Raw genomic sequence first — 25431 nt, 5'->3', positions numbered from 1 at the left:
AATGTCCTTTCTATAGAGGGAGCAAAGCAAAGATTTACCAGGCTGATTCCTGGGATGGCAGGTCTGTCAAATGAGGAGAGACTAAGTCGGTTAGGTGTATATTCTTTGGAGTTAGAAGAGTGAGAGGGGATCTCATAGAAACTTATAAAATTCTAACAGGGTTAGACAAGGTAGATTCAGAAAGAATGCTCCCAATGGTGGAGGAGTTCAGAACTAGGGGTCATAGTTTGAAGATAAGGGGTAAACCTTTTAAAACTGAGGTGAGGAGAAATTTCTTCACCCAGAGGGTGGTCAACGTGTGAATTCACTGCCACTGAAAGTAGTTGAGGCCAAAATGTTATCTGATTTCAAGAAGAAATTAGGTATAACTTTTGGGGTTAAAGGGATCAAGGGATATGGGGGGAACGGCGGGGGGGGGGGGGCGGGAATTAGGATATTGAATGATCATAAGGAATGGTGGAGCAGATTTGATGGGCCGAATGACCTACTCCTGCTTCCAGTTTCTAGGATGTAACATAGGATGATTGGACTTTGGATCAGGAGTAGGCCATTTGGCCCTTTCAGCCTGCTTTCCCAATCAATAATACCATGGCTGGTCTGCCTGTGGTCTCAGTTCCATTTTCCAGTCTGTCCCCTGATAATTCTTCACTCCCTCGATAACTGAATAAATTGAATGATCCAGCCTTTGGGAAAGCGAAATCCACAGACGAACAACAATCGGAGAGAAGAAAATTCTCCTCAGTTCAGTCTGAGAAAGGGGACATCTTATTCTGAAGCTGTGTCCCTGGTTCTAGTCTTCCCTGTAAGCGCAAGCATTCTCCTGGTAGCCATCTGATCAAATCCCCTCAGGGTCTAACAAAGTGTCAACAAGATCACATCTCATTCTTCAAACTCCAATCAGTATAGACCCAACCTGTTCAAACTTTCATCACAAGATAATCCCTCAAACCCATTCCACTCTCACCCCATCCCAACGCACTCCCCATCAGCCCACTCCCCTCCCCAATCTCCCCCACCTCCCCTCCCCAGACCACACCCCTCCCCAATCTCCCCCTCCCATACCACTCTTCAATCTACCCCACGCCCCTCCCCAGACCATACCCCACCCCCCAGCCCACTCCCCTCCCCAATCTCCACCACCCCACTCCCCAGACCATACCCCTCCCCAATCTACCCCACACCCCCAGCCCACTCCCCTCCCCAATCTCCCCCACCCCCCCAAGACCATACCCCACCCCCCAGCCCACTCCCTTCCCCAATCTCCCCCACCCGGCTCCCCAGATCATACCCCTCCCCAATCTACCCCACCCCCCCAGCCCACTCCCCTCCCCAATCTCCCCCATCCCCCTCCCCAGCCCATACTCCTCCGCAATCTACCCCAACCCCCAGCCCATACCCCTCCCCAATCTCCTCCACTCCCCCTCCCCATCCCATAATTCTCCTCAATCAATCCCACCCCGCCTCCCCAGCCCATACTCCTCTCCAATCACCACAACCCCTCACCAATCTCCCACACCCCCCTCCCCAGCCCATACCCCACTCTAATCTCCCAGGCCCCCCCACTCCAGCCCATACCCTCCCTAATCTCCCACACCCCCCCCCTCTCCGGCCCATACCCCTTCCCAATCTCCCCCACTCCCTTCCCAATCGCCCACAGCCTACACCCTAGCCCATACCCCCCTCCATCTTTGCCACTGCCCTTCCAACATCCCACAACCCTCTGCCAATCCCCCCCACCTCCCAACACATCAGCTCATAGCCCTCCCAATTTCCTCTCCCCATTTTCCCCTCCCCTTTCCCTTCTCCATCTCCTAACTCCCCCATATCCACTAATCTCCCCCTATATTCCCCCCATACATCCCGATACCGACATCCCCATATCCCCGTACCCACCTCCCCATATCCTTCCATACCCACCTCTCTATATCCCCATACCCACCTCCCCATATCCTTCCATACCAACCTCTCCATATCCCCCATACCCACCTCCCCATATCCCTCCATTACCAACCACCCCATACCAACCTCCTCATATTCCCCCATATCCACCTCGCCATATCCACCCATCCATATCCCTCCATACTAACCTTCCCATATGCACCGCCTCATATTCCCCAATACTCACCATCCCATATCCCTCACAACCATCTCCCCAAATCTCCCACCTTTCCCATATCCACCTCCACACATCCCTCCGTATCCACCTCCACACATCCCTCCGTATCCACCTCCCATATCCACCATACCCAGCTATCCATATCTCCCCATACCCACGTCCTCAAGTTCTCCATACCCGCCTCCTCCTCATACCCTCCCATACACACCTCCCGATGTTCCTCCTTATCCACTTCCCCTCATCCCCATATCCGCCTCCCCTGACGGGGGTCTTTCTCAGTGGAGGTTGTTGATGAGGCGGCAAGCCCCGCCCCCGAGCTGAGTGACGGGGCTCACAGCCAATGGGGCTTCGTCTGCCCTCCCAATCCTCATCGGTGCAGGAGCACCAGCCAATGAGCGCCCGCACCTGGCTGCGTGACAGCGGCGCTGACCAATGGGGCGCGGTGAGGGGCGGGATATCCGGCAGAAGCCAGTCGGCGCGGGGAGACAGAGAGAGCGGCCATTTGCAGAGGGTGCGGAGCGGGAGCGGAGCAGGTGGGCAAGGCCGGGGCTAGGCCTGGGGGCGGAGGTGGGACAGGGAGCCGGGGACTCGGGGCGGCGGGGGCACACCGAATCTCGGCGCTACCGGATCGAGCAGTTCACAGGCCCGCGGAGTGGCCCCGGGAGAGAGAGAAAGAGCTGGGAGAACAACAGCCCGGGAGGGGGTAGTAAAATGAAGGGGAGAGAGGGGGGAGTAAAATGATGGGGGGGAGAGAGGGGGGCAGTAAAATGATGGGGGGGAGAGAGAGGGGGGAGTAAAATGAGGGGGGGAGAGAGGGGAGTAAAATGAGGGGGGAGGGGGGGGCAGTAAAATGAGGGGGGAGGGGGGGGGCAGTAAAATGAGGGGGGAGGGGGGGGGCAGTAAAATGAGGGGGGAGGGGGGGGGCAGTAAAATGAGGGGGGAGGGGGGGGGCAGTAAAATGAGGGGGGGAGAAAGGGGGGAGTAAAATGATGGGGGGGGAGAGGGGGCAGTAAAATGAGGGGGGGAGAGAGGGGGCAGTAAAATGAGGGGGGGGAGAGAGGGGGCAGTAAAATGAGGGGGGGGAGAGAGGGGGCAGTAAAATGAGGGGGGGGAGAGAGGGGGCAGTAAAATGAGGGGGGGGAGAGAGGGGGCAGTAAAATGAGGGGGGGAGAGAGGGGGCAGTAAAATGAGGGGGGGGAGAGAGGGGGCAGTAAAATGAGGGGGGGAGAGAGGGGGCAGTAAAATGAGGGGGGGAGAGAGGGGGCAGTAAAATGAGGGGGGGAGAGAGGGGGCAGTAAAATGAGGGGGGGAGTAAAATGAGGGGGGAGAGAGGGGGGCAGTAAAATGAGGGGGGGAGAGAGGGGGCAGTAAAATGAGGGGGGAGAGAGGGGGCAGTAAAATGAGAGGGGGCAGTAAAATGAGGGGGGGAGAGAGGGGGCAGTAAAATGAGGGGGGGAGAGAGGGGGCAGTAAAATGAGGGGGGGGAGAGGGGGCAGTAAAATGAGGGGGGAGAGAGGGGGCAATAAAATGAGGTGTGGGGAGTAAAATGTAGGGGGAGGGAGAGGGGGCAGCAAAATGAGGGGGTGATTAAAATGGGGGGGGGGAGTAAAATGGGGGGAGGGAGAGAGTGGGAGTAAAATGAGGGGGCAGTAAAATATGGGATGGAAGGGAGAGAAAAATGGGGTAGAGAGAGAAAATGGAGAAGAGTTGGGGAGGGGAGAAAAGGGGTATGTTGGGGGGTGGGCAGAGAAGGTAGTAAGAAGTCTCTCACTACCACACTAAATTCCAATACTTATTGGAAACCCAAGATTTGGGAAATAGGGGAAAGAAAAAGGGGGCATGTGGGAGGGGCCACAGGATGGAGAGAAAGAGGGGGGCGGCACGAGGGCAAGAGAGAGAAAGGGGGGCCACGAGGGTGAGAGAGAAAGGGGGGCACGCGGGCGAGAGAGAGAAAGGGGGGGTCACGAGTGCGAGAGAGAGAAAGGGGGGTCATGAGGGCGAGAGAGAGAAGGGGGAGCACGAGGGCGAGAGAGAGAAGGGGGGCACGAGGGCGAGAGAGAGAAGGGGGGCACGAGGGCGAGAGAGAGAAGGGGGGGCACGAGGGCGAGAGAGAGAAGGGGGGGCACGAGGGCGAGAGAGAGAAGGGGGGGCACGAGGGCGAGAGAGAGAAGGGGGGGCACGAGGGCGAGAGAGAGAAGGGGGGGCACGAGGGCGAGAGAGAGAAGGGGGGGCACGAGGGCGAGAGAGAGAAGGGGGGGCACGAGGGCGAGAGAGAGAAGGGGGGCACGAGGGCGAGAGAGAGAAGGGGGGCACGAGGGCGAGAGAGAGAAGGGGGGCACGAGGGCGAGAGAGAGAAGGGGGGCACGAGGGCGAGAGAGAGAAGGGGGGCACGAGGGCGAGAGAGAGAAGGGGGGGCACGAGGGCGAGAGAGAGAAGGGGGGGCACGAGGGCGAGAGAGAGAAGGGGGGGCACGAGGGCGAGAGAGAAGGGGGGCACGAGGGCGAGAGAGAGAAGGGGGCACGAGGGCGAGAGAGAGAGGGGGGGCACGAGGGCGAGAGAGAGAAGGGGGGCACGAGGGCGAGAGAGAGAAGGGGGGGCACGAGGGCGAGAGAGAGAAGGGGGGCACGAGGGCGAGAGAGAGAAGGGGGGCACGAGGGCGAGAGAGAGAAGGGGGGGCACGAGGGCGAGAGAGAGAAGGGGGGGCACGAGGGCGAGAGAGAGAAGGGGGGCACGAGGGCGAGAGAGAGAAGGGGGGGCACGAGGGCGAGAGAGAGAAGGGGGGGCACGAGGGCGAGAGAGAGAAGGGGGGTCACGAAGGCGAGAGAGAGAAGGGGGGTCACGAAGGCGAGAGAGAGAAGGGGGGGTCACGAAGGCGAGAGAGAGAAGGGGGGGTCACGAAGGCGAGAGAGAGAAGGGGGGGTCACGAAGGCGAGAGAGAGAAGGGGGGTCACAAAGGCGAGGGGGGCACGAGGGCGAGAGAGAGAAGGGGGGGCACGAGGGCGAGAGAGAGAAGGGGGGCACGAGGGCGAGAGAGAGAAGGGGGGTCACGAAGGCGAGAGAGAGAAGGGGGGTCACAAAGGCGAGGGGGGGCACGAGGGCGAGAGAGAGAAGGGGGGGCACGAGGGCGAGGGGGGGGGGCACGAGGGCGAGAGAGAGAAGGGGGGTGCACGGGGGTGGGGTGGAAACGACACGGGTTGGTGGGATGGCCTGTGACAATGGTTTAAACAATGGATGTGAGCTCAGGGGAGGTGTACTCGATTGAGTGTGTCTGAGATAGGCTAAATGTGTTCCTGAGGGAAATCTGCCTATTCCACTCCTCACCTTATTAACAAACCTTGGTCTTAAAATAGAAATTCGCTGGAGTAAAAAGCCACCTGGGACTGACACGGACTCTAATGGAAGAAAGCTTTGTGAATCAGCTTGTTTGAAGCTTGTAATATTTGTTCTTTGTTTCCATCAGACAAGATGGCAGAGAATGATGTTGAGAATGAGCTGTTGGATTATGAAGAGGATGACGAGAACCAGACTGCAGCAGAACCAGCAACAGCTCCTGCTAAGAAGGATGTGAAGGGTTCCTACGTCTCTATTCACAGCTCTGGCTTCAGAGATTTCCTTTTGAAACCCGAGCTGCTTCGGGCCATTGTGGACTGTGGATTCGAGCACCCTTCAGAAGGTAATAGCTTAACCTGTACCCTTTAGTATTTCTGCTGCAGGTCCAACTCGTGTATCTGCAACTTAGTCACTTACTCTGGTTTCACCTGAACAAATGGAAGCTTACTGCCAGGCTGGTCTGCTTAGATGGTCAACGTACACCTTCCTAGGGTTCTATCAGTGATGGCAATCCGTATTGCCCTTGGATTGGAGGCCATAACTGCAAAAAGGTTACTGATTAATCCAATCGGGAATTCTGCAGGAACCTCTTCACCCAGAATTACCCACCGGGAGTGAGGCAAATGCCATAGATGCATTGAAGAGGAGGCTAGATAATTGTAGGGGAGAGTAGAAGGATTAGGTTATGTTGCTGAGGGTTTGAGGAACAGGGATTGGAGAAAGCTTGTCTGGAGCATAGACACCAGCACGGGGCAGAGAAATTTGTCTGAGAATATCTGGGCATAAAGTGCAGTGCAGTGATCAGCACTGCTGCTTCACAGCATCAGGGACCCGGGTTCAATTCTGGCCTCGGGGATCACTGTGTGGAGTTTCCACGTTCTCTCTGTGTCTCCGTGGGTTTCCTCTGGATGCTCCATTTTCCCCCCACTGTCCAAAAATGTGTGGGTTAGGTTGATTGATCATGCTAAATTAATCCGAGTGTCTGGGGGATTAGTAGGATAAATGTGGGGTTACAGGAATAGCGCCCTGCGTGGCATTGTGGTCAGTGCAGACTCTGTGGGCAGACTGGCCTCCTTTTGCACTGTGTGGGTCCTATGAAGTGGGATTGAATGTATTGTTTTCTGGTGTTTTGTTCCTGATAAGGATATAGTTAAATGGCCAGGTGCATTAGTTCCAAATAACCGGAGTAGAAATGATGGCACAGTGGTTAGCACTGCGGAATCACAGCGCCAAGGGACCTGGGTTTGATACCTGGCTTGGGTTGTTGTCACTGTGGAGTTTGCACGTTCTCCCCGTGTCTGTGTGGGTTTCCTCCAGTTTCCTCCACTGTCCAAAGATGTGCGGGTTAGATTGATTGGCCATGCTAAATTGTCACTTAGCGTCAGAGGGGCTAGCAGGGTCAATACGTGGGGATGGAACTGGGTGGGATTGTAGTCGGTGCAGATTCATTGGGCTGAATGGCTTCCTGCACTGTAGGGTTCTATGATTCTATAACTCTGCGCCTACTTTCTCTCTCCAGTTCAACATGAGTGCATTCCTCAGGCCATTCTCGGGATGGACATCCTCTGCCAGGCCAAATCGGGGATGGGAAAGACGGCTGTATTTGTCCTTGCTACTCTGCAGCAGTTGGAGGCAGTTGATGGACAGGTAATTTGTGATATTAAGATTGGTAATGTAATGGTATTGAACGGGTGCCTTAGCAGTCAGGTATGTCACCAAAAAATCAAATAGCTGCAAATTGGTCTGTACAGAGTGACCCTGATGCAATGGAGGCTTTGTTCACCCTGATCACACTGCCTCTCCCAGTTTAACTACTGGAAATTTGTTTTTTTTTTCTTCTTCTATTGTCAGAAGCTTAAATTTTTTGATCAACAAATACAAATATTCAGACAGACCATCTTAGCAAAGCTGCGCATGCTGGAATAACCTGAAACAATAAACACTCAGCAGGTCAGGCAGCATCTGTGGAGAGAAAGGGTTAATCACTCAGGTCTCTCATTGGAACTGAAGGTAAAAATGTAAAAGTTTTTCAGTCAGTGGAAGAACAAAGGGGATAGGGTGGAGAATAACCTAAAGATTCAAAGCTGGTAGAGTAAGTAATCTCACAACACCAGGTTAAAGTCCAACAGGTTTATTTGGTAGCACGAGCTTTCGGAGCGCTGCCCCTTCAGGAATGCGTTTAGAACATAAGAAATAGGAGCCGGAGTAGGCCATCTAGCCCTTCGAGCCTGCCCCGCCATTCAGTAAGATCATGGCTGATCTGTCATGGCTCAGTTCCACATTCCCGCCCTCTCCTCATAACCCTTAATCCCCTCTCTTATCAAAAACCCATCAACCCGCGTCTTAAAAATATTTAGTGAGGTCGCCTCCACCACTTCAACGGGCAGAGAATTCCAGAGATTCACCACCCTTTGAGTGAAGAAGTTCTTCCTCAACTCTGTTCTAAACCCCCCCCCCACTTTATCTTGAGGCTGTGCCCCCTAGTCCTACTGTCCTTTCTGAGCGGGAAGAGTCTCTCCACCTCTATCCTATCCATCCCATTCATCATCTTATATGTCTCAATGAGATCTCCCCTCATTCTTCTAAACTCTAACGAGTACAAGCCTAGTTTATTCAGCCTGTCCTCATAGCTCAACCCCTTCAACTCCGGACGTTTAGATAAGCAGCTATCCGCTTGCAGCATGAAGGGTTAATAAGTGGCAGTTACACTGTCTGCATTCTTATCATAGATTATCATAGAATCATACAGTGCAGAAAGGGGCCATTCGGCCCATGAAGTCTGCACTGATCACAATCCCACCCAGGCCCTATCCCCATTACCTCATGTATTTACCCTAGCTAGCCCCTGACACTAAGGGGCAATTTAGCATAGCTAATCCACACATCTTCGGAGTATGGGAGGAAACCAGAGCACCTGGAAGAAAATCACGCAGACACGGGGAGAATGTGCAAACTCCACAAGTGACCCAAGCCAGGAATCGAACTGGGTCCCTGGCATTGTGAGGCAGCAGTGCTAACCACTGTGCTGCCCAATGGTGGTGCTATGCTGACTGTATACACTAGATTTTGGTGTTTTGCTTCAGGTAATGGGAGGTGTTGTCAGTAGATGTGAAGTTTTTTGCAGCAGCTGCACATTTCATTTGTTCCCTCTCTTTTCTCTTACCCCCATTTTTGAACAGGTGTCTGTTCTTGTCATGTGCCATACAAGGGAGCTGGCTTTCCAGATCAGCAAAGAATATGAGAGATTCTCCAAATACATGCCCAACATTAAGGTGAGTGCCCATGCAGGGTGCCTAGTATGTGAAGTAAAGTTTATTTATTAGTCACAAGTAAGGCTGACACTACAATGAAGTTACTGTGAAAATTCCCTAGTCACTACACTGTTCGGGTACACTGAGGGAGAATTTAGCCTGGCCAGTGCATCTAACCAGCACATCTTTGGACTGTGGGAAGAAACCCACGCAGACACAGGGAGAACATACAGACTCCACACAGGCAGTGACCCAAGCCAGAAATCGAATCCGGCTCCCGGGTGCTGTGAGGCAACAGCGCTAATCACTGTGCCACTGTGCTGCTTCCAGGGTGCTTGTTGTGTTATTTTAACTATTTGCTTGGAGGGGGGAGGCTCTGAACCAGAAACTTCTGTGCTGACTTTGGCAACTGCTAGAGGTGTCTGCTTACTGCAGTGATCCTCCCTGCGCTACTTCAAGTAAGTAGCCTTTGCCAGCAGAGTTTGCGATCGCTATCCAAGCTGGAGTCTAATGGCTTCACATCAGTCTTGCTGTACTTATGGAGGTTGTGACTTTGAAATCTCCGTAAAAGATCCAACATTTGTATTACCTTTGGTCTATAGATTTTGATTGAATTTATTATTGTCACCTATTAGCATCAGTGAAAAGTATTGTTTTTTGCGTGCTATACAGATAAACCAGACTATTCATAGAGAAGGTAGCAAGAGAGTGCGGAAAGTAGTGTTACAATCATAGCTAGGGTGTAGAGAAAGATCTGCTTAATATAAGGTAGGTCCATTCAAAAATCTGACAGCAGCAGGGAAGATGTTCTTGAGTCAATCAATGCGTGACCTCAGACTTTATATCTTTTTCCCAATGGAAGAAGGTAGAGAGAATGTCCAGGGTGTGTGGGGTCCTTAGTTATGCTGGCTGCTTTGCTGAGGCAGTGGGAAGTATAGAGTCAGTGGATGGAAGGCTGGTTTGCATGATGGATGTGAAAGAGTGAGTAACTAAATCCTCTGCAGGTATGGTGTGTGGATTGCTGCCTACATTCTGTAGATGGTGTAATTATGAACTGTAAACTGTTTACAGAATGGATTATTGTTCATATCCTATAGTTGGAGTTAAATACTGCAGGAAATCTTGAGTGAAAATCCAAAAGGCTGGAAATACACTGCAGATTAGGCAAGATCTATGGAGAGACTTCACGTTTCAGCTTCTTCCAACATCAGCCTGAACACTAACACTTTCTCCACAGATCTGTCCCGCTGAGTATTTTTGGTTTCTATTAATCATTGAAAGGACTGAAATCTTGGTCTTTGGCTCCATCTGGCTCCTGTCAAGCCAGACTATCGTTGTATTTGCCTCTGAACTGAGTTTCTGTTTCCACGTCACCCAGATCTGTCTCTTTAACATCAGCTAATCTGCAGCAGCATACGTCCGTGCTTTTAGTCACCTTCAGACTGAACTATTCCCATCCTGCTGCTGACCTGCATTCTATTCCCCACTCTTAACCTTTAACTCATCCAGAGGTAATCCACAAACCAGCTTTCCCATTCACCCATTACCCACTGTTCTGACCGGCCTACGTTTGTTCTTGATTTCCTCATCATCTGCGAGCTGATGTTTAAATCACAATGCGTCCTTTATGTCTGCAAGTCATGCCAGCCTTCCAACTTGAAGGACTTGGCAGTTCAGGCACTCGATTATTACAATAAGGACAGAAAATAATGAAGGGACTGATGCAACATTAGGCTGGGAGGGGAAGTCGCCCTTCAGCTCTGCAAAGCCCTGGTTAGACTGTACTTGGAATACTGTGGGCTGTTCTGGGAGCCTCCCAATAGGAAGCATATGTTGACCTTAGCAGCAGCACAGTGTAGATTTACTATCTGGACTGAATGGGTTACAACACAAGAAACAATTTCTGAAACGAGAGTTGTACTCTGAAATTTAGGTAATTAAGGATGATTTTACTGAGTCTCATAATCTGCTACTTGTGTGAGCCCATCCCAAATATCTGTAACATGCACCCTTTTAAAGTACCATATCGTCATTGCCTCTCCTCATTTTCACCATCAAAATTTTTTCACACTTAAATTTGTGCCCACTTCAGCCATCCCTCTTTGTTTTCCTCTACTGTTTAGTTATGTTTGAGTTTCAAGTAACCTGCAAGCTTCACAATTTTATATCAAACCCATATCAAGATCATAGACCATAGGCAACATGATGGCACACTGCTGCTTCACAGCGCTAGGGACCCAGGTTTGATTCCGGGCTTGGGTCACTATGCAGAATCTGAATGTTCTCCCCAGGTCTGCATGGGTTTCCTCCGGGTGCTCCGGTTTCCTCCCACAGTCTGAAAGTGCTGGGTTGGATGCATTGGCTGTGCTAAATTCTCCCTCAGTGTACCTGAACAGGCGTCGAAGTGTGGCAACTATGGAAATTTCACAGTAACTTCATTGTAGTGTTAATGTAAGCCTGACTTGTGATGAGTAAATAAACTTTACTTTAGAAGAAGCAGTGATCCTTGACGTCTAGGAGAACTGCAGGTGCCTAGAGTCTGGGAACCAGCCGCTCATCACTGCCCTCTGCTTCTCTTTCTCTTCACTAATTCCATTTTATAATCACTGCCCCTTTATCTCATTAGCTTGAATTTTGCTGAGCAGTCTGTTATGTGGAACTTTGTCACATGCATGTTGGGGGGTCCTGCACACACACCAAGCACACTGCATTCATCAACCCTCTCTTACCTCCTCAAAGAACTGGATCCACTTAATCAAACCTTCAATAGGTACACATGGTCTTTCATGGATTTTCCCATGCATTTATTCATTAGTTCCCAGATTATTGTCTGTCGAGCTTTCTTTGGAACACAGTAAAAAGTCTGACAACACCAGGTTTTAGTCCAACCTGGTGTTGTCAGACTTTTTACTGTGTTTACGCCAGTCCAACGCCGGCATACCCACATCATGAGCTTTCTTTGCAGCAGAGTTTAGCAGACTGGCCTGCAGGTGGCAGACTTGTCCCCTTCTCTCTCTTTGAATGCTGCTGTAACATTTGCTACCCTCCAGTCTATTGACCCAGCTCCCACACCTAAAGACAAGGCAGAATCAGACCATCGCTCTGTTTTCCTCTTCCCCCAGAACCCCTGTTTCTTCCCCCACACACACATAGGTACCCCCATACACGTGCACACACGTGGTTCACCACCCTGCGCAAGATAAAACTAACAGGAGTAAAAATACTTTAAAAAAGAAAGAAGTGGCCCAAGTTTCCTCCCACTGCCCAAAAGTTGAAGTCCATGAGTTTTAAGAGCACTGCTCCTTTATCAGGTGAGTGAAGACAACAAGCCACAAATAAAGGCAGCAACAAGGGTTGGACATGAGCCAAAAGAAAAGTGGCAGAGCATGAAGGAAAGGGGACATGTCCTCTCTCTCTCTCCAACCCCAAAGACACTTAGAAAGTTGTGGCCATGGGCATCTGCTCTTTCCACCATTGGTTCTTTCAGCAACCCTGGTTGCATCTCATCCAGATCAGATGATTGAAGTTTGTGTACCTCGTGTGTCTGTTTAAATTCTATCCAATATCTCTACTGCTATATCTCCTCTACTCCGAGATTGCCAGAATTCCCTTTCATTCTGCATTTCATTCCGACAAATGCAGAGTTTTCAGAACCCCGTTTCACTATCAGTCTCCAAGCGAGTGTCTTTACTGGCTTGTAATTGGCCCTGTTATTGTGTTGCAGCTTTGTGTGAATATTCCATCACTCCCATAACTTACGTGTCCAGGATTTTTATTTAATGCTGGTATCCTCAGTTTTAATTTCATCACCTTACATCTAATTGATTATTTATATCTTACTGTTCTCAGTTTAAATTACGTTGGCATCTCCTTCCCTGCCTTTAGCAAAGCCACACTCTCGCCACATTCCCTTTCGCTGTGTGGTTCGATCTGAACAGGTTCACCTGACTTCTGCACTCAGCCCAAGTTCTGTGCTTTTGCGATTATCCCTCTAATTGCAGCCACTGGTTTTGTTTTGGACAGGCGGCAGTTTTCTTTGGAGGGTTGTCGATTAAAAAGGACGAAGACATCCTGAAGAAGAACTGTCCTCACATTGTAGTGGGGACTCCAGGGCGGATCCTGGCCCTCACCCGTAACAAGTCACTCAATCTGAAATACGTCAAACACTTTGTACTGGATGAGTGTGACAAGATGCTTGAGCAGCTCGGTTAGTGGCGTTTTTCTTGGTGGCTAGAGCATTTTTTTTTTATTAACTAGTGCTGACTGGTCTCTCTCTCAGATCCGCCTCTGGGGCTTTGTCTGGTTTCTAGTTCAAAACCTGGGCCTGCTATTAGATGTGAGTGGCTGTGGATCACATGAAAAAATAAAACATTACAGTTTATTGATGTTCTGCCATTGTAATCGGGAGGTCGGCTTTGTTTCCTGGCCTGGGTGGAATAAATTGGCATGACGGCGCGGTGGTTAGCACTGCTGCTTCACGGCCGTGAGGTGGAGATGCTGGCATTGGACTGGGGTAACACATTAAGAAGTTTCACAACACCAGGTTAAAGTTGAGCAGGTTTATTTGGTAGCCTCGCGGCACCCAGGACCTGGGTTCAATTCCAGCCTCGGGTCGCTCATGGTGTGGAGTTTGCACGTTCTCCCCGTGTCTGTGTGGGGTTCTTCTGGGTGCACCGGTTTCCTCCCACTGTCCAAAGGTTAAAGTCCACTAGCTTTCGGAGCACGGTTCCTTTACCAGGTGCGTGAAGGAGCAGTGCTCCAAAAGCTTATGATATGAAATAAATCTGTTAGACTTTAACCTGGTGTTGAGAAACTTCTTACTGTGCACGTCCCGGTCCAACGCCAGCGATCTCCATGTCACAATCCAAAGGCTCGGGTTGATTGGTCATGCTAAATTAACCCCAGTGTCAGGGGGATTAGCAGGGTAAATATGGGGGGGGTTATGGGAATAGTGCCTGGGTGGGATTGTGGTTGGTGCTGACATGATGGGCCTCCTTCTGCACTGTAGGATTCTGTGATATTGCTATTTCTGCAGTCAGAATTGGCTTGAATATCCTGGAGCAGGCAGCTGGAACATTGGGGAAGATTTCCTGGTAGAATAGGCAACTGTCTGCTTCCCAGATGAAGAACAGCCATCTGGAGAAGATGCTGGAAAGCAGGGTCCATGATCAGTGCCAGCTTTAACATGGTGCTACCTGCAGCTATATCCAGCTGGTCGGAACGTACTTCCAGAGCGCAGATGGGAGACTTTGGATGATTAGTGAGAAGGGAGGCATTTTGTCAAATGAGAGACCCACTCCACAAGTGCTCTTAATCATCAAAAGAAAGGGTAAACAACGGCAGGTAGCGAGGATGCCTTTCACTGGCATTGCTTTGGTGTATTGAATAGCGTCTAGCTCTGGTTTTGTACCAGACACTGACATTCGTGTTCCTGTTTCTTTGCAGACATGCGCAGGGATGTCCAGGATATTTTCCGTTTGACTCCTCACGAAAAGCAGGTTATGATGTTCAGCGCCACCCTAAGCAAGGAGATCCGCCCAGTCTGCCGCAAGTTTATGCAGGATGTAATTATTCATCTTTCTTACCAGTACCCCACCAGTTTTTGATGATCCACCATCAAGGGTGCTTGCATTGCTAAGAGCCAAGCAAAGCCCGGTCTGGAATGGAACGGAATGGCACGCTGCTCCTCCTCAAGCTCATCACCGCACTCTTGTAACCTTTGCAAGATATGGTTTTCACCAGCTAGCTGTGGATAGTACAGTTTAGACTAGAGAACAGCAGGTAGTAGCAACCCTTTGTCCAGCCCCACTTCTAGCAGTGCAAATGATAGAAAAGACCGTGAGCATGTCCGTGCGGTAGACTCAGCCCGATTGGGGTCGAGATTCAGAGTTAGCAGAGTTCTGATCAGAAGCAGCCAGCAGAGTTAAGGTAAAACCAGGCTTCCCCTAGCTTTCCTAAAGAAGTTAGTTGCGTTTTCCGGAAGATCCAACGGTTTCGGGTATAGACAGTTGAGGTCATCGCGTTAGCCAGCCCCTCCCCCTGCAGATTGCTGTCACTGATTGTTGCGTTCCCTAAAAGCTGCTCCAGTTCCGGGGTTGCGAGGAGTGTTCGCCCCTCCAGTATTCAGTCAGAGCTAGCCTCGTTGTCCTGAAGATTGCGTTCATGATCGTGAAGGATTACCTAGCTTAGCGACAGTGTTTCCCGATATCCGCCAGCTCCAGAAGACCAGCCTGTTTAGGGTAAAGCAGTTTGTCAGAATCCTAGATTTAGTATATCCTTCGAAGCAAGATGTAGCTTTAGTGTCTTCGGTGGTGATCCCTGCTGTCGTCGGATGGAAGAAGATATCCCCATATCGCTAGGGTGCGAGCATTGGCCACCGCGAGCTGTAGCTACCCACAGTTAATCATGTTATCTATCCAATGGACTGGTTCACACTTTGTGCTGCTGACCTTGTGATCTGCAACAGTCAAGGATGGCTGCAAGAGGACTCCACCCAGCTTTCAACCCAGCTTTACAAAGTTCCATTTCTTAATGTGGAATGGTTTGTATGCAGCAGATTGTAATGAGGTGACTTGGCTATTGGCAAAGTCCCTGAAACCAATAGCAAACAATTTCAAACCACAGGGCAGCTGAGAGCCAGAAATGGCTGGTTGGCAGATTGCCCGCTGGGCATTGCATTGAGGTTGCGGGTTATTTTCTGAATGTGCATGGTATCTGAGGAATGGGAGCTTGAACTTTCAGTGTGGAGAATCTCAGTTTGTTTGGTACTTGTGGCTCAGTGAATCGGGAATGGAGGTGTTTGTTTGGGGAGGTAGGTTTTTTTAAATGTTCCCTGTGTGACAAGGCTGCGTCTATTACCCGCCCCTGGTTGCCAAATATGTTTGATACAACTCAGTTAAACTTCAGTTTTAAGCAGTTTTAAAAGTTTGTTTAGAATCATAGGATCCCTACAGTACAGGAGAAGGCCACTCGGCCCATGAAGCCTGCACCAACAGTCCCACCTTACCCCTGTAACTCCACATATTTATCCTGCTAAATGTTCTCGTGCGTCTGCTGCCCTTGAGCTAGATGGTAGAGTGAGTTTGAAAGGCGCTTTGTGAGTTCTTACAGTTCATCTTGATACACATGGCTGCCACTGTTAGTCAGTGGTGGAGGGATTGAATGTGGAAGGGGCAGCAATCAAATTTTGTCCTGGATGGTGTTGAGCTTCTTGAGTTGTTTTTAGCTGCATCATCTAGCAAGTGGCGAGTATTCCACCACACTCCTGACTTGTCTTGTAAGTGGTGGACAGGCTTTGGAAAGGCATGAGGTGAGTTACTCACCGCAGGATTCCCAGCCTCTGACCTGCTCTCGTAGCCACAGTAAAGCGGAGTTTATTAGTCACAAGTAGGCTTACATTAACACTGGAGTGAAGTTACTGTGAAATTCCCCTAATCGCCACACTCCAGCACTTGTTCGGGTACACTCGGAGAATTTAGCATGGCCAGCTCACCTAACCTGCACATCTTTGGACTGTGGGAGGAAACCGGAGCACCCAGAGAAAACCCACGCAGACACAGGGAGAACGTGCAAACTCCACACAGACAGTGACCCAAGCTGGGAATCGAACGCTGTGAGGCAGCAGTGCTAACCAGTGTGCCACCGTATACCTAAAATCCCTTTCAGTATATGATTAATTCAGTTTCTGGTCAATGGTAGCCCAGCAGGGGGTTCAATGGTGATTGATTGAATGTCAGGGTAGACCAGTTTTGATATCTGCAGGACGTGAATTTTCACCAGTTGAGTTTTTACGTTAGCTAGACAGCTTTGTTGTTATTTTTGGCAGTGGACATTTTAAACTAATTTTTCTAGAACTGGATTAATTGTTCTGGTGAAACTTGAATGCTTGTTATATGGATTTGGAGTCCAGGTCTTTAATGAGTCCAAAAATAAAACCATGACTGCAGTGGCCTTGTGACTGTGCTGAAATGTTGGGAGAATGTGCCAAAATGGTCTGTTAGTGCAGCAGGCCCAGTAACAAAATGATAATGGGTGGGAGACCGGTCAGCTCATTGTGCCTATCCAGGCTTTTGTAGAGCTATGCAGTTTATGGGATGTGCCAGTTGCTTCCCCGAGCTCTGTAAATTTGGAATCTTCAATCCCCGCTAAACTGGCTTCCAATACCCTTCCCAGCAGCAGATTGCAGCAACTCGCTGTTTGAATTTCATTTCCTCCTTGGTTGGTTTGCTGGATATTGTAACTTTACTATTCATTTAGCTGCTACCACAAGTACCAAACAATACTGCGTTTATTTTGTCGAGGATTAGCGGGTCTAACTTGAAAAGTTTGGGCCAGGGTGCGGTTCACAGACATTTGCTTGCGACGGATGTTGGGGTTACCTGAACTTTCAGCGGCTGGTGCACCCTCGGATTGGGGGAACCTGAGTCTGAGTGCTCTGGCTGGGGATGGAGTTCAGTGACTGGAGGGTTACGTTCGGCTGTCCATAGAATTGAGTGCTCACCTGCAGTGGTTTCTCAGCCTGACAACGGATGGTCACAGGTTTAAATTTCGCGTTCCTGCAAGGTGGAACCTGGCGTAGCCTTAGCACGTGTGGGGACATAGTGCAACATGTTTTTAGTCATTGGGAATTTCAGCATTTCTGTATCTAATATTGAGAAGTTCTGCAGATTACATTTCGGATATGATGGTATAACAATGCTGGGTTTTAAAAACAACCTTTTCATTTATAATTCACTGGTTAAAATGTTCACAGACACTTGGCAGTCTCTAACTGGCAAGTGGTCTGTTGACTGTAGTTACTAGAAGCCCCTGCTGCTTGCTATCATTGACACCTTGTGCTCAGTGGGGAAGCTCATCCCAGGATTAGTTTTGTAGATTAAGTACTTTACTATGGAGATGTTTATTTCTGGATCAAGGGTTAGATCTGGAAGTGTTTCTCCTGACTGTTGCACCTTCCTTTGGTAGTCAGTTGGATTTGCAGACAAGGTGGGCATGCAGCCATCAGACTGGGGCTCTTCAACTCTGCTCCCTACTTGTCTGTGTAGCCCTTTCACAACCCACCACCGTGGTTCATATTGTCTGACACGACTCTTAAGCCTCAGTGTTTCGTTTTGAACCAGTGTTTGGAGATGATGTTATCTGGAGGGTAAGGATAGTTTGTTTCTGGTTTAATTTGTTTGTTGATCATCTATTGGGAAAATTATTGACTCATGGAGGGGGTACAAACCGCAGAATCCACTGATTTGACCTTCAGTCTTGAAGCTTCCCTTCATTACTGCTCAAAGGAGACGGAATTGTCATCTCTTTCTCCCTCTAGATAAAATGTCTGCACATGCTGGTTGATGATAGCATTGGGTCAACACTGATTCCATGACCATCGCTCTTAAGAGCATCCTGAACACTAAAGTTGCAGTGCTCTGAGCAAGCAGAATCTTGAGCACAGTATCCAGCTAGATGTGATCACTGACACAAAGGGTGACCTCTGGGGCTGTGAAGCAGTGTGGAGAGGAGTCGAGGCACTGATAGCAAACTACAGTCATGCTCAGGATAAACCAGGAGGCTGGCCAGAGTGCTGAGTTTAGGACTGACAACCCAGCAGCCCTTTGCTCAAGAAGCATTTGGCTCATCAATTGGGCTTCCGTACAGAATAGTTGATGCTAAACCCGGAGTCAGTTAAGAAGCAGCTAACTGCGGTGAGCTGTGGGTATCTTCCCAGATTGATAAAGTGATCTCCAGTGTAATAGTAAATAGCCCCATGGAGCAGGGCAAACACTTGATGAAATGTTACATGTTTCTGGTTTTTCTCTCTCGTTTAGCCCATGGAGGTGTTTGTTGATGATGAGACTAAGCTGACACTGCATGGATTGCAGCAATATTATGTTAAACTAAAGGACAATGAGAAGAACCGCAAGCTGTTTGATTTACTTGACGTCCTGGAGTTTAATCAGGTGAGACAGTGTGCTGAATGAGAATGGAGTGGAGTTTGCTTTGTGCTGAGGTGCAGGTAATACGTGACCATTACCCTCTTCTTAACTAGTTTGGGTAAAGGCAGCGAATGGTACTGCTAGATAGCTATGGCTATGAACCCTGAATTGGTGAGGTGACTGCTGGGGAACAGAACGGTTTACGGTGTGGGGGCAGCGGACGTGGCACGGCAGTGTTATGACGATTAGTAGGCGATTCAGCACCTTCCAAACCCTGTTCCAACCATTCAGTTAGATCACGTCTGTACCATAGCTCTGTCTACTCACCTTGTTCTGTAACTCTTCAATACCCCTCCCTGATGGCAGTGCCCATTTTAAACATCATTGACCTCCTACCACGGCTAGAGGTTAAAAACTTTGCTCTCTGTGTGCTAGTCTAGTCTTCTACTGTGTGTTGAGGGTCTGAAGACATTTAGGTACTCTACCTCTTGCAGTTTAAGTGTGTCTCTCTCTCTCTCTCTCTCTCTCTTCCCCCCCCCCCCGCCCCCCCCCCCCCCCCCCCCCCCTTTGATTGCCAAGACCAATTCTCGTCAGCAAAGGCACATTAAAAAAGGAATTAAGATGCATCTTTTCAGCTAACATATAAAACAAAGAAGGGTCTTGGGAGGAAAGAATTCCAGATTTCCATGCCACTGCGTGTGTGATATGTCCTGACATTACCCTGAGTAAACAAGCTCTAACTTGTTCTGGTCTCTGCCACCAGAGAAAATGATTCTTTTCTGTCCTCCCTATTAAATATTTCAGTATCTTAAAGCACCTGCATTATAATCACCATATTGCAGAGTGCCTGGTCATAGTCTGATGTTTCCTCAGTTCCATTATTATGGATGATTCTGCACCGCATCCACTCCCAGGCCAATATATCAAAGTGCTGTATCTCAAGCGAGCCTCTTGAGAGTATTCCATTAAGTCTGAAATTATTCTTTGTCCCGTCAATTCACTGGTAGTTTATGCACCTGGATCCCTAAATCTCTGCCCCTACACAGTTCCTAACGTCTCATCATTTAAGAGAGTTCTCTTAATGCAACAATAGCAAAATTCTGGGTTTGCAGCTTGCACGCTTGTGTGCTTTTTGAGCTCAATTCATTTCAATAGGATCAGCATTGAATTGAAGTCAATGCTGTCCAACGAGTCTCCCCTGCCCCTTCCCCCACACATATGCCCCCCATGTGCATACGCACAAAGAATATACAGCACTTGTGACCTAACCAGCCTGTGCTGATGTAAATACTCAATGAGCGTCACTTTCCATTCCATCTGCTTCATCTCAGCTGTTCAGCATATCTCCCTCTACTCCCATTTAGAATCCCCTCAGTGTAGAAGGAGGCCATTCAGCCCACTGACTCTGCACTGGCTCTCCAGAAGAGAGACTAACCCAGCCACACCATCACCAATCCAATCCACGTAACATGTCCAATCCACCTAATCAGCACACCTTCCAGACTGTGGGAGGAAACCTGCACAGGCTCCAATGAACGTGCAGACTCCATGTAGACAACACACTGTCACGCGCTTTACCATTTTCCTTTTGAAAGTCAGGTTTGATGTACCAAGCGTTACATTTTCCTGAAATACGGGCGTCACTGGTGATGCCAGCATTTGCTGATCACGATTTTGAACTGGGTGTCTTGCTTGGTCATTTGAGGGCAGTCAACTATATTGCTGTGGCTTGGGAGTCACATGTCAGCCAGACCAGGTAGGGGCAGCAAACTTCTTTCCCTGGCAGGACATTAGTGAATCAGATGGGTTTTTAATAAAATCGATGATAATTTTATGGTCATCATTTCTGTGACTAGTTTTCAGTTCTAGATTGGTGTGATTTTAAACCCTCTGGATTACTGGTCCAGTGATCTTACTATTTTACTCCACCACTGCCCCCACCCCATGGCCAACTGGTGTTCCTATTAATTCCTGTTAAAGACATTTCTCCTAATTTCCTTCCTGAAGTTATCTCTTTGTCAGCATGGCTTTGTGAGTGGAAAATCATGTCTCACAAATTGGAGTTTTTTGAAGGATAACCAAGAAGGTAGATGAGGGCAGTGAAGTGGATATAGTCCACAAGGACTTTCGCAAGGCCTCTGACAAAGTACTGCATGATGGGTTGTTCCATAAATCTCACAGGCTCCAGGATGATTAGACACAAAATTGGCTTGATAGAAGACAGGGTGGTCATAGAGGGTTGTTTTTCAAACTGGGCGCCTGTGACCAGCAGTGTGCCTCGCATCGGTGCTGGGTCCACTGTTACTTGTCACTTATATAAATGATTTGGATGAGAATATAGGAGGCATGGTTGGTTAGTTTGCAGATGACACCAAGACTGGTGGCGTAGTGGACAGTGAAGTAGGTTATCTAGAATTGTAACTGGATCTTGATCAATTGGGTCAGTGGACTGACGAATGGCAGATGGAGTTTAATTTAGATAAATGCGAGGTGATGCATTTTGATAGATTGAATCAGGGCAGGACTTGGTTAATGGTAGGACACTGGGGAGACCTAGGGGTACAGGTTCATTGCTTGTTTAAAGTGGAGTCATTTGGACAGGGTGGTGAAGGTGGATTCAATATGCTTGGTTTCATGGGTCAGAACATTGAATACAGGAGTTGAGATGCCTTGTTGAAGTTGTACAAGATGTTGGTACGGCCACACTTGGAATACTGTGTAAAGTCCTGGTCACCCTATTATAAAAGGGATGTTATTGGACTAGAAAGAGTGCAGAAAAGATTTACTAGGATGCTACCGGGACTTGATGGTTTAAGCTATGTGGAGAGGCTGGATGGACTGGGACTTTTTTTTTCCCTGGAGCGTAGGAAGCTTAGAGGTGATCTTATAGAGGTCTATAAAATAATGAAGGGCATAGATGAGGTAGATAGTCAACATCTTTTCCCAAAGGTAGGGGTGTTTAAACTAGAGGGCGTAAGTTTAAAGTGAGAAGGGAGAGATACAGAAGGGTCCGATGGGGCACTTTTTTTACTCAGGTTGGCGAGTGTCTGGAATGGTCTGCCAGAGATGATGGTAGAGGTGGGTACAATTTTGTCTTTTAAAAAGCATTTAGGCAGTTACACAGTTAGATGGATATGGGCCAAGCGCAGGCAATTGAGACTAGCTTAGTGGTAAACACTGGACAGGTTGGGCTGAAGGGCCTGTTTCCACGCTGTAAACCTCTGCAACTATCTTGTATTTATGGCCCTTGATTATGGTTTTCCCGACAGTGATAATATTCTCTCTATCAGCCTATTTGCAATATTAGAGGCCTTAAGTCTTCTGTTTTCGAAAGAAATGAACCTAAACGTGCTCAATCCTTCCCAATAGCTGTAATCTCCCAATTCTGATGTTAGTCTTCTCATTCTAAAATGCATGGCACAGTGGGTTAGCGCTGCTGCCTCACAGCACCAGGGACCCAGGTTCCGTTCCCAGCTTGGGTCACTGTCTGTGTGGAATCTGCATGTACTTCCCATGTCTGCATGGGTTTCCTCCATTTTGGTCTGGTTTCCTCCCACAGTCTGAAAGACATGCTGATGAGATGCATTGGCCGTGCTAAATTCTCCCTCGGTCTACCCAAACAGGCACCGGAGTGTGGTGACTAGGGGATTTTCACAGTAACTTCATTGCAGTGTTAATGTAAGCCTACAAAAATAGAAAATGCTGGAAAATCTCAGCAGCTCTGGCAACATCCGTAAGGAGAGAGAAGACTCACGGAACTCATAGAATCCCTACAGTGCAGAAAGTGACCCTTCAGCCCATTGAGTCTGCACTGAACACAAGCCCTACCCCCATATCCCTACATATTATACCCACTAATCCCTCTAACTTATGCATCCCTGGACACTAAGGGGCAATTTTATCATGGCCAATCAACCTAACCTGCACATCTTTGGACTGTGGGAGGAAACCAGAGCACCCGGAGGAAACCCATGCAGACACAAGGAAAACGTGCAAACTCCACACAGACAGTGACCCAAGCTGGGAATCGAACCCAGGACCCTGGAGCTGTGAAGCAGCAGTGCTAACCACTGTGCTACCTGACATTTCAAGTTCAGATGAGCCTTTGTCAAAGCTCAAAATGGATAGGTGCTTAATGTAAACTTACTTGTGACAGTAATAACAAACTTTTTTTATTTCCTTGCTTTTATTCATTCACGGGATGTGGAAATCGCTGGCTGGACCAGCATTTATGTCTGTCCCTAGTTGCCCTGAAAGGTGCTGCTGAGCTGCTTTGTTAAACCATTCCACGTGATTTAAACTTTTTTACCTCTGTGCCTCATTATTTATCCCCTGATGCCATGCACATTGAGCCTTGCCACAGATCTGTAATGCCTTCTCAAATCCTTTTGCAAACAAGCGACACCCAACTCCGTGGGTATGGCTACTGCCCTTCAGTCTCCTCTTCAGTCTATTTGAGTCTTTGTCTGAGGCTGGATCCCAATTCTGGGCTGATCTCAGTATTGTGGGAGCCGTATGAGAATGCTTTGTCGCATCGCCTTTCCCCATCCCCAAACAGTCCAGAAATAGGGACTTGATCTGCTCTTTCTCTCTCACTCTCTATCTGAGGTTGAAGCATTGCCCAGCAGTTGAAGATGATTAGCCCCTGAAGTCTTTGTGTTTAATACTGGTGTCCTTTTCCCCCTTGTAGGTGGTGATCTTTGTGAAATCAGTGCAGCGCTGTGTGGCATTAGCACAGCTGCTGGTGGAGCAGAACTTCCCAGCGATCGCCATCCACCGCGGAATGGCACAGGAGGAAAGGTTTGTATCGTGGAGCTGCATTTCAAAGCTGCCTCATTCCAGCACCACGCCCTGGTGATGTTTTCAGTTCATGTGAGAGTGAGACCAGTGCGATTTAAAGAGCCTTGTTTTTCTCTTCTTGCCCTCTGTCTCTGCTAGATTGTCCCGTTACCAGCAGTTTAAAGATTTTCAGAGGCGTATCTTGGTCGCAACTAACTTGTTTGGTCGGGGTATGGATATCGAACGAGTGAATATCGTTTTCAACTATGACATGCCTGAGGACTCTGACACATACCTGCACAGGGTGAGCACTGCGTCTCAGTCATCACTAACTCCTGTCCTCAAACCTGTTTACACTGCGTACCTGTACAGGGTGGACATTGCTCTGTGTACATGTGCGGGGCAGCCCCCACCCTGCAGTGAGAGCGCTCACTAGGTTTGGCAGTGTTAATGATCAGCATCTGGGGCAGTTGTTTTGAGTGTTCCCAGGTTTATGTTTGTGTCTGTGTGTAGTTTCACTATTCTGCTGGCTGTCTGCAGGTGCAGAGCCCTGCTGTGTTAATCCTGTGTCTTTGTGTTGATGCTCATTGTTATAATCCACCGTGTTACACTGGGTTTAATCAGTCTTCTCTAACCCTCGGCCTACAGGTTGCCCGTGCTGGTCGGTTTGGTACGAAGGGTTTGGCCATTACCTTTGTGTCGGATGAGACTGACGCTAAAGTCCTGAATGACGTACAGGATCGATTTGAGGTCAATGTTGCTGAGCTGCCGGATGAAATCGACATTTCCACTTACAGTATGTATCCGAGTTCTGATTCCCATACGCTGATAAATCACATTGTGCGCTTTTCAAAGACCAGAGGGAGGCAGGGGCTAATGAATTGGTGTGCGTTCTGACACATGGGTGGAGTTTGGGGAGATTAGTTTGGGGGCGGGGCTTGGTGGGTGGGGCTTGGGGGAGATTGGGGCAGGACTTGGGGGTGATTGGGCCGGGGTGGGGCTCCGGGGTGGTTGGGGCAGGGCTCGGGTCTGATTGGGGCAGGGGTGGGGCTCATCAGTTTGGGTCAGCGGGGTGTGGCTATAGTTTGCTGTTTAGTTGTGATTTCAGTGGGTGATTTGAATTCTCTGGGTGAAATGTGAAGTTGAATGTGTTCCTTCTCTCTCCAGTTGAACAGAGTCGATAAAGGCAGCAGCTGGTGAGGCTGACAACTGTCTGGAAATTTACTACATTTACTCGATAGGCATCCGAGATGCCTTTTACCTACAAGAGGAGAAAATGGCTTTTAAAATTCCTTTCGTTAGAGATGTTTTTTTAAACTGTTTTGATGGATAAATTTTTTGTGTGGCGGAAACATGAAGCTTTTATACAAGATTGGATATGTTTTAATTTGTTTGTACATTACCCTTTCCCACCTGTCTTTATCTAATGGTATCTGTTGGTTAATAAATCTGTTTTAAAATATCCACAAGCCTTGGCTCCTGTTTCAGTGGGAGTGTATGTGAGGTGCGGATGCTGTGTAGAGCCACAGAGTCTGGGATGATTCGGGTTCCTCACTATGACGAGGAGCTCACATGCTCACAGTGCTGTGCACTGAGGGACTGTTCGCAGTCTCCTCCACATAGTAATGTGACCCCCCGTGCGAGTGCCACCCGGGGTCTCTGGATTAACTAGTCCAGCCACAATACCACTGCCTGCCACTAACTCGAAGAGAGAAGCTATTTGTATCTCAGCAGAGTTAGGAAATCAATATCCCGAGACAAACATTTCCAGGAGGGTTAATTAAGAAAGAATTAATTAATTCTTAATTAATTAAGAATTCGGTCAATGGTGGGGATGTAAAGGCTCCCCAGACAATCCAGATGGATAGAATCCCTACAGTGCAGAAGACCATTTGGTCCATCGAGTCTGCATCGACCACAATCCCAACCTTCTAATCACAGTGGTTAGTGCTGCTGCTTCATAGCACCAGGGACCTGGATTTGATTCTCGGCTTGGGTCACTGTTTGTGTGGAGTCTGCATGTTCTCCCCAT

At 48.9% G+C, this 25431-nt stretch overlaps 1 protein-coding gene across 1 annotated transcript; it reads left to right on the top strand.

The window, feature by feature from the left end:
* Window positions 1–2586: 2586 nt before the first annotated feature.
* On the top strand, window positions 2587–24868 carry LOC145361116 (spliceosome RNA helicase DDX39B-like). Its single transcript, XM_080216730.1, has 11 exons — window positions 2587–2649; window positions 5577–5789; window positions 6966–7093; window positions 8626–8718; window positions 12721–12904; window positions 14143–14261; window positions 18513–18644; window positions 23311–23420; window positions 23559–23703; window positions 24048–24195; window positions 24567–24868. Exons 2-11 carry the CDS (start codon window positions 5582–5584, stop codon window positions 24581–24583), a joined length of 1284 nt encoding a protein of 427 aa, XP_080072856.1. The 5' UTR covers window positions 2587–2649; window positions 5577–5581; the 3' UTR covers window positions 24584–24868.
* The last annotated feature ends 563 nt before the right edge of the window (window positions 24869–25431 follow it).

Source organism: Carcharhinus amblyrhynchos, chromosome 33 (assembly GCF_965287045.1).
Source record: "Carcharhinus amblyrhynchos chromosome 33, sCarAmb.v2.hapA, whole genome shotgun sequence".
Lineage (NCBI taxonomy): Eukaryota > Metazoa > Chordata > Chondrichthyes > Carcharhiniformes > Carcharhinidae > Carcharhinus > Carcharhinus amblyrhynchos.
The sequence above is the reverse complement of the archived record's forward strand: the minus strand, read 5'-3'. Positions and strand labels throughout refer to the sequence as shown.

Excerpts from the sequence above, each read along its gene's own strand:
- LOC145361116 (XM_080216730.1), top strand. The coding sequence starts at position 5,582 with ATGGCAGAGAATGATGTTGAGAATGAGCTGTTGGATTATGAAGAGGAT. Across the intron at positions 14,262-18,512 it reads GCCGCAAGTTTATGCAGGAT|CCCATGGAGGTGTTTGTTGA; the intron begins GTAATTATTCAT and ends TCTCTCGTTTAG. Across the intron at positions 23,704-24,047 it reads CTGACACATACCTGCACAGG|GTTGCCCGTGCTGGTCGGTT; the intron begins GTGAGCACTGCG and ends CTCGGCCTACAG.